This window comes from Microtus ochrogaster, chromosome 5, assembly GCF_000317375.1.
Source record: "Microtus ochrogaster isolate Prairie Vole_2 chromosome 5, MicOch1.0, whole genome shotgun sequence".
NCBI classification, from domain to species: domain Eukaryota; kingdom Metazoa; phylum Chordata; class Mammalia; order Rodentia; family Cricetidae; genus Microtus; species Microtus ochrogaster.
Genome location: NC_022012.1, coordinates 21,162,173 through 21,170,074, shown reverse-complemented (window position 1 = coordinate 21,170,074; position 7,902 = coordinate 21,162,173). Strand labels below are relative to the sequence as shown.

The window sequence follows — 7,902 nt, the reverse complement described above, 5'->3', positions numbered from 1 at the left end:
CTGGACGTGGTCCTGCACAGGGCCTAGGATGAGTGGGCTGGGCATGGTCCTGCACAGGGCCTAGGATGAGTGGGCTGAACATGGTCCTGCACAGGGCCTAGGATGAGTGGACTGGATGTGGTCCTGTGCAGGGCCCTAGGATGAGTGGGCTGGACATGGTCCCGTGCAGGACCCCTAGGCCAGCCAGAACTATATAGAGACCATGTTTCAAGTAAATATGGGGGGAACCCCCACCGATAAGGAACATGGAGAAAGCAGTGGTACCTACTAGTTCCCCTGTGCTGTTCAGTCCCTGTTCCTCACTGCCTTCTGCAGTGGGAGGTTATAGACTGTTCAGAAGCCACAGGCTGGACTGGATCTGCAAAATCACATTTGTTTCAAGAAACTGCTGGGAGCAAGGTGTAACATCTCTAAAGGCAGAGAGCCTTTGCTTAGTGTTCCTTCCTTGCCCAGCGGGCACCTGACCTGCTGCAGGCAGAATGGCATTAGGCTGTACAACAGCGCCTTCTGTGTCCCTTGCCCTCACTTTTGTCTCACCCCTTACAGGTGAGTCCATCCCCATCAGGCTCTTCCTGGCAGGATATGAGCTCACGCCCACCATGCGGGACATAAACAAGAAGTTCTCTGTGCGCTATTACCTCAACTTGGTGCTGATAGATGAGGAGGAACGGCGCTACTTCAAGCAGCAGGTGGGTGCCTCCTCCAGGACCCTGGGTCCCTTTGGGCACAGAGCAGAGAGGCCACCATTCCCACAGAGGGCCATCTTAACTTTTAAAGCAAAAAAAAAAAAAAAAAAAAAAAAAAAAAAAAAAATTGTCAAGCCTCTATCACTTGTTATTTGACCAAGAGGTAGAAACATAGAATTGCAGGAGACCCAACTGATACCTGGGGTCTGCTTTCTCAGGCCTAACTCCCGCTTTCATGGCTCCTGCCAGAGCACCAGTCTTAGGAGCCACCACTTTGGTGAGAGATGAGCCAAGGAGGTTATTCCTGGAGATCCCCTGGGACCAAGGTGGGAACTCCTGAGAAAAGCATCCCTGAGCCTCTCTCAAATACCGTATTGACTTTCTTCCAACCCTGCAGGAGGTGGTGTTGTGGCGGAAGGGTGACATTGTACGGAAGAGCATGTCCCACCAGGCAGCCATTGCCTCACAGCGCTTCGAGGGCACAAGCTCCCTGGGTGAGGTGCGGACCCCTGGCCCACTGTCTGACAACAACAGCAGGCAGTAGGCCCCAGGGGCCAAGAAGCTGCCCGGCTTCCACTGCGGCACCCCCATCTACCAAACACCAGCGACTGGGGGAGGGGGAGGATGGTGTGAGGCTCCACTGACCGTTTCTTGCAACCTTGAAAACAAATCATGTTTTTTACTTAAATTCTTTTCTCTGAAGAACCTAAGGGGCTTGGGTTGGGCAGCAGTGTCCCTGGGATTCTGCAGCCTAGGTAGGGATAGGGAGAGGAACCATTCTGGAATCTGGTCTCTCCTTTGGGAATGAGAGCTGTCCGTCAAGGCTATCGCAGGCTGTAAAGCAGAGTTGAGAGCACACATCCTTGGCTCCAGGTTCTCTGGGCTTCCTGAGACAGAAGCCGAGCGCGTCCCTGGCATTCACCCGCCAGCAGAGCTCTGGGTAGTCATGTCTTACACGCCCTTCGACGGTTCCTGAGGTAGTGGCAGAAGTTGTTGGGCCTGTCTCATCTAAGTTGAAGAAGACTCAAGATTGGGACACTACCTCTCTGGGCCTCTGGGACGTGGTGCTCTGAAGTTTCCGGTCACCTCTGGCTCCTCACTACTGGGACCAGACACGTTTCTTCTGCATTTTCTATAGCTTGTCAGGAACCATACAGGAGCAGAGCCTGAGGAAGGGTCTGAGCTGACTGTCCTCACTTGTGAGAAATCTGGGCCTAGAAAAGTTCTGAGACTGGTGTCACACATGGATGGCCAGGAGGCTGAACTAGGTCTCCTGGGGGAAACATCAGGCAAGACAATTGTCTGCCTTCACCACATGACTCCACCTGGCAACCCAAGGGCTGGGTTGTTCTAGGGAATTATTTTAAGTTACCACAAGCCCTAAGCAGAGGGTCTGTTTCCTTTAGTTTAGATCCTTAGAAGAGGCTGAGATCCATTTGCCTTCCTGAACGTGATCTGTTGTTACTCCTTGTCCTCCATTTGATTTCTGAAATTGAGCTTGGATTCAGACACTTAAAGTTTTGTTCTTGCCTCCTCCACCCCAACCCCTCTCATCCCACTATCTACACATTAAGGGAGGAAGGGCCTCTGCAGAAGACTGTCACAACTTCAGAATAATTCTGCTTGCCAAATTATGTCCTTATCTTTACCAGTTCACCGACTCAAGTTTAGGACCACTGTTTGGTTTTGGTTTTTGTAATTTAAAAACACAATAGGAAAACTCTGGTGGATTTTGTTACACTAGAGAAGAGGCAGTGCTTCCTCCTACTGTGTTAGGGCCTGCAAGTAGTAAAGAGGTTGACTGTCTTCTCTGCCTTTTCTGGGAATGACCAGGAATTATCTTCCATTGGCTGCCCTCCCCGCTACAGAAAGATCAAGTGGAACCGATGTTCAACAAGTACGGTATTTGCTGTGTTCTTGGTAATCTGGGAAGTAAAGGATTGTTCCTATGTCATCTTTCAGTTACTGTAGAAAATGGGGTCTTGTCCTCAGAAGTCAGTGCAATCTTAGACTTTGACAGGGCAGGGCCAATGGGTCAAAGTTCAGATGAAAGGTGCTTGGGGTGACTGGGGGTAGCAGAGCTAAGTAAATTTTTCCCCATGACAGACCCGAAATTTAGGTGTAACATACAGTCCCCATGGGAAGAGGTTCACCCGCCCAGCTGCCCTTGGGTATCAAAGCTGGGCCCTAGCATATGAAGGAGGCAGGTTCTGTGCTCCTGCCTTTTTCAGGGTATGAGACTAGACTCTGCGGTGCCTCCTTCTAATAGCTAATTAAAAGTATCTTTCAATTTCTCTGCCTCCCAGCTGACAACACAAATCCATTTTCCAACTTTGCTAACATCTTAAGTCTTTCTTCTGAGAGAACTAAAAGGTAGAATGTGTTGTTTCTCTCAGGAGCTGTGCACAAGCCAGGTCTTGCTTTCTTTGACTGCTCCCATTTTCTTTTCTGCCAACTGTGAAAGTGTGGGGGAGGCTCCTATCCCCATCCCGTGAGGTTCCCAAACCTGGAGTGCATAGGTACTAAACCAAGCAGTGCAACTTGTAATTAAGAAACTGCAGTGTTTACATGTTTCTTAATGTGTTGTCTTTTCAATGGCTGTATTTTAAAAGAACATTTGTTTTAATGGTGTCTCTAATTAAAGGAAGCCCTGTGGCTTTGGAGGCATTGTGCCCATGATCCACCAGATACTGTGCTCTGTTCCTTAACACCGTCTCATATCTGACATACTGGGAACGAAGCTTCATGACTTCGACAATTGCCTCCTTTTTCAGTGGATGGTAAACAATAATGAGCACCGTATTAACCACCCATTTCAGGCAAGCATGACTCAGTAAGTCCAGGTCTGGCCACTTACCCCAAAGCATTTATATTTTCAACTTCAAGACTTAGGTTCGCTGAGTGTTCAAAGACCAAAGGACTCAGTCCTACACTGTGCTATTTGCTATATAACAACTACAGTGGTAGGGGCAGATGATAGTATAGGTGCTCGCATCTTCCATTTGGCAAAAGGAACCAGGCTTGGATGTAAGACATCTACAGTGAAGGATTCCACCACACCCAACACAGATTTAGAAGGAAAAGCTTTCAGCCTTGTCATGAAATATCTTTTATTGGTAAACACGAACAAACCACCTGTGCACATGACCCCAGGTAGACACTGCAAGCTTTCTTCTTTTGCCTTATAGAATCTTGACTTTGTGGATCACTGGCTCGTTCATTCCATCAGCAGAGTCTTCACTAACTTGGTTCTGTTTCCTCCAGGCTCAAAATAAAATCAAACTCTTCTACCAAAAAAAAAAAAAAAAAAGGGCGGGGTGGGGGAGGTGTTGTGTCTCCTCCTGCAGAAGAAGCTCATGAGGAGCCACAGTGCCTGGAGTGGGCAGTTGTCCACTCAAAAACTGGACTATCTCAGGGTACTGGGTCATAGCAAAGAGCAGCTGAGCATATAGCCTTCCTCATGGGTGCCACATGTGAGGACTCTGGCCCAGAGACCTTTAATACTGTCTCCACGTTTAGGTCTTACCTCGGGTCACAGGCTGAACTGACAGTCTCTGGCGAGTGAAGAGAGTCATGCTTTTTAAGGGGCCACCGGAAGCTTTGTGGGCATGGTGATGGGCTTTCAGCTCCTCCAGGGGGATGAAACGCTTCATCATTCGAACGAATTGTACATCCACCTATTGGACAGCATTGAGGGGCAGAAACATGTTTAGCCAGACTGGATCTCACCGTGTTGCCTAGTCTGTCCTTGACTTCCTCGGGTAAATCAATTCCAGCCTCAGCTGACTGAGTGGCTAAGAATACAGGCGTTTGCTTCTGTGTCCACCCAGAATTTCTGCTGTTTGCAGGAGGTGCCTGGTGTTAGTGTTCTACTCTAATATCCCAATTCAACAAAACTTCATCTAAGTGAGAAGCTGGGCTGTGCTCCTTGACCTAACAGTACCCATATTTCCCACCTTTGTCCATTCTCCCCCTGTGAAACAGGAAATACAGTTATTACCATCGACCACTTAGGGTTGTCCTCTTTGCTGGATGGGTCGTAATGGGGATTATTTTTTTCAAACTGTGTGTGGTCTGGGTAAGCCTCCTTTACGATCTGGAAGCAAATCCAAAATCGCCAATCATTAACTTCCTGTTCAAGTTTTAATATGCATCTCACTTTGACTCTTACCCTTCCTTCACATTCTGACCCATCTCCCTTGCTATAGAGACAGTTGGTACGCAGGCTTCTGGAAATAAAAGATAGCCTATGCAAGCATAGTTAGAAACGAAATCCTATTTTTACAAAGTCTCACAAGCATGTTCCAAAACCAAATGCTAAAAGTTACTTGGAAACACATAGTGTTATCCTGAAACTTTTAGCAAAGAGGAGTTAACCTGATAGAACCTCAGATAGTGAGAAGTATTAGCAGGGCCTGAAACAAAGTCCTTCCTATTCAGGTGATGGTCAGGGCAGTTTTCCTATTTTCTGTGACAGGAAGTATGTGTGTTTGAGGGGGCATACTTTAGTTACTACCTATTCAAACTGTAAGGCTTTACATGAGTAAGTCCCTGGAGGAATCCTGGCTAAAATGTGTGCACCTAACCTTCATAAGTCCCACGATGCCTGGCTGTTTACAGTTGCTATGGTAGAAGAAGGCTTCTTCCTCCAACTTCATGGCCCTGAGGAAGTTCCGAGCCTATGTCAGAGGAAAAGAAACAAGAATTACCCTCCTACAGCTGGAAAGAAATCAAGTCTGTTTTTATTAGATGTCTTTTCCTGTTTTGCACTTCTCTCAGATTCGTAAGAAAATCTGTTCCTCTGTTCAGAGTCCTGGCCTTAGTCCAGGACACTAGCCAGAAGCAAGCCACTTGAGCAGACTGCATGCTGTCATGGTGATTATGATATTTCTGAAGGCATTTTCAGAATAGCGTTCAGAGAAAAGCAATGTTGGTTCCGACCTTGCTGCTGAAGAACACAGTGGAGGAGGCAGACATCCATCCTAGTCTGGGTTTCAGGGTTTCTGCCCCTTGTCTCCGTACCTGATAGTTGCGAACACCATCCCAGCAAGCTGTCTGCTTGGGCTGTGCTTTGAGATCCTCAATGCCGAACTAGGCAAGAGAAAATAAAGTCATTCACTACTTAGTCATTGGTCAGTTGATAAGCTCTATGGAAACAAAGTTCTCTCTTTAATCCTGAAAAGTGCTATCTACGGGCTATAAAGAAGCTATGCGAATTACCAAGAATTAGTTCCAGGGTGCCAGTGACGTTGAATGAATATAAATTAAGCCTTGGGTTTTACGTTGTGATCTTTGCTAATTAAGACGACGAGCTGAGAGGATAATCAGGGTACGAAAACAGTCTGCTGTGTTTCACTTATTAAAGTATCATCATTCTCTAATATTTCTGCTTTCCTCAGGCTAGTATTAAAATCGGCTTATATTCTTTCCCTGATTAGATGGCAACACTTGTCGGGGAGACTTCCAGGAGCACGCACGTAGTCAGAGAAAAATACATCTAGTGCCAGGTGTGGTGGCACACACCTGTAATCCCAGCACTTCTAAAACTGGGGCAAGGAGGATCTTAGATTCAAGGGCAACGTGGGCCTCAAAAGTTAGGAGGCCAGCCTAACATAGTAAGATCATCTTAAAACACATAACACAATTAAACTCAAGACTGGCACTGGCGAGCTAAACCGTATGTCTGATTTTATAAATAAAGTTTCACCTGAACATAACCACATCTTTCGTATATTGTCTCTGACCACTTTCTTTGTTAACGAGACAGAGCAGCAACACGGGCCTCTCTGGCTCATTTTCAGAAAAAGTCTGCCAACCCTTGCTTAGATGGAAACCCACAAAGCAGATACAGGTTGGGCATGCTTGATGTTAATATTGAAATCAAAAATACTCTGGAATGTTCTAACATTCAGAACGTTTCTATTTTATTAAATAGCAATTTGGCCTTTTATGAGAGGTAGGTTAGGGATATTCAAATTGTAAAATCTAGAACACTCCTGGTCCCAGGAGTTTTGGATAAGAGCTATCTGACCTTAAGCTAATGATAATAAATGCTACAAATTCTACTTGTACCTCCCTGTAGACTTCAGAGAGGACAAGCTGACGTCTGAATCCTATGGTAAACGTGTTCATCCTTGTTTTGAGTAGCAGTTAAGTGTGTCTGGGTCTGAGGTGTGGCGTATGTGTGGTCAGGACACAGCTTTCAGGGGTTGCTTCTCTCCCTGCACTGGTTCCAGACCATCGGGCTTGTTCAGCAAGTGCTCTTACCCACTGCCCCATCTCGCCAACATGATTGAACATGCACAATCTCACCTTCACATCAACACCTTTCTCTATCCGGCTTTCTGGCTCTGACTTCATCAGCCAGTAGTTGCTGGAATTCTTGCCATTATTTTTAGAGGTTGAAGTCTTCTGAGTGCTGGGACTCTCTAGCTTAGCGGATGTATCTCCCGAGCTTTCAGTCTTAGTACGCTTTTCTGATGGCTCCTTCTTGTCTGCAATAGAAGCAAAGGAAAATGCTTGCCACTCTGCTGGGAGGCAATGTTCTATTGTGGAAAAAGACAAAAACAAAAGACTTACTACTTGGTGTCGTACCTGGACTCAAAACTTAGACTATAAGCACTAACTATAGCACCACAGTCCTGTATAGAAGTAACGTCACCTTCTCTTTAAAATCTGGCTCTGAGATGACATCCTCTTGACTCCTAACCAGTGAAATCATCAACTCATATCAACTGCAACTACCAGTGCTGGGCCCACACAAGATTGGCCCTGTCAACTGTCATTCACAAATGGGGGAGGAGCTCATAAGGCCCTATCCTTTATTGCTAAAATTATTGGCTACTAATAGGTTCTGGGAGAGGGGGAGTCGCTGTCTTGAATTACGTAGCCACCGCTGAGCTCACCAGCTTCTACTAAATAGCTCCAAACCCATGGCTTCATAAATGACCCTGGTTAAGCTCAGTGGGCCACAAACCAAAATGATGAGACATGAGTGTAAGGTTTGTAGGCAAGCTCTAGTGTAGGATACAGGTTTAAGTATAGTGGAGAGGAGGAGAGGGTGGGGTAAAAGTGGTCTAAGGGCTAGATTGATGGCTGTGTTTAAGATTCCATAAAACTCCAGCCAGAGCCGGGCACTGGTGGTGCACGCCTTTAATCCCAGCACTCGGGAGGCAGAGGCAGGCGGATCTCTGTGAGTTCGAGACCAGCCTGGTCT

General features: G+C 46.6%; 2 protein-coding genes across 3 annotated transcripts in view; one reads left to right on the top strand and one right to left on the bottom strand.

The window, feature by feature from the left end:
- Vps26b (VPS26, retromer complex component B) overlaps positions 1 to 3,372 on the top strand; it is a 20,065-nt gene extending 16,693 nt beyond the window's left edge. The window contains exons 5-6 of the mRNA XM_005346968.3: positions 547 to 689; positions 1,084 to 3,372. Coding sequence (XP_005347025.1) covers positions 547 to 689; positions 1,084 to 1,230 — 290 coding nt within the window. The 3' untranslated portion in view covers positions 1,231 to 3,372. The remainder of the gene's footprint in view (positions 1 to 546; positions 690 to 1,083) is intronic.
- Positions 3,373 to 3,777: 405 nt separating this feature from the next.
- The window catches only part of Thyn1 (thymocyte nuclear protein 1), a 9,357-nt gene continuing 5,232 nt past the window's right edge, over positions 3,778 to 7,902 (bottom strand). For both annotated transcript variants that reach the window (XM_005346969.3, XM_005346970.3), the window contains exons 3-8: positions 6,999 to 7,180; positions 5,709 to 5,777; positions 5,273 to 5,365; positions 4,687 to 4,782; positions 4,213 to 4,363; positions 3,778 to 3,973 (exon numbers count right to left, since the gene is read on the bottom strand). In XM_005346969.3, the coding sequence (XP_005347026.1) occupies positions 3,927 to 3,973; positions 4,213 to 4,363; positions 4,687 to 4,782; positions 5,273 to 5,365; positions 5,709 to 5,777; positions 6,999 to 7,180 (638 nt within the window). In that variant the 3' untranslated portion in view covers positions 3,778 to 3,926. The remainder of the gene's footprint in view (positions 3,974 to 4,212; positions 4,364 to 4,686; positions 4,783 to 5,272; positions 5,366 to 5,708; positions 5,778 to 6,998; positions 7,181 to 7,902) is intronic.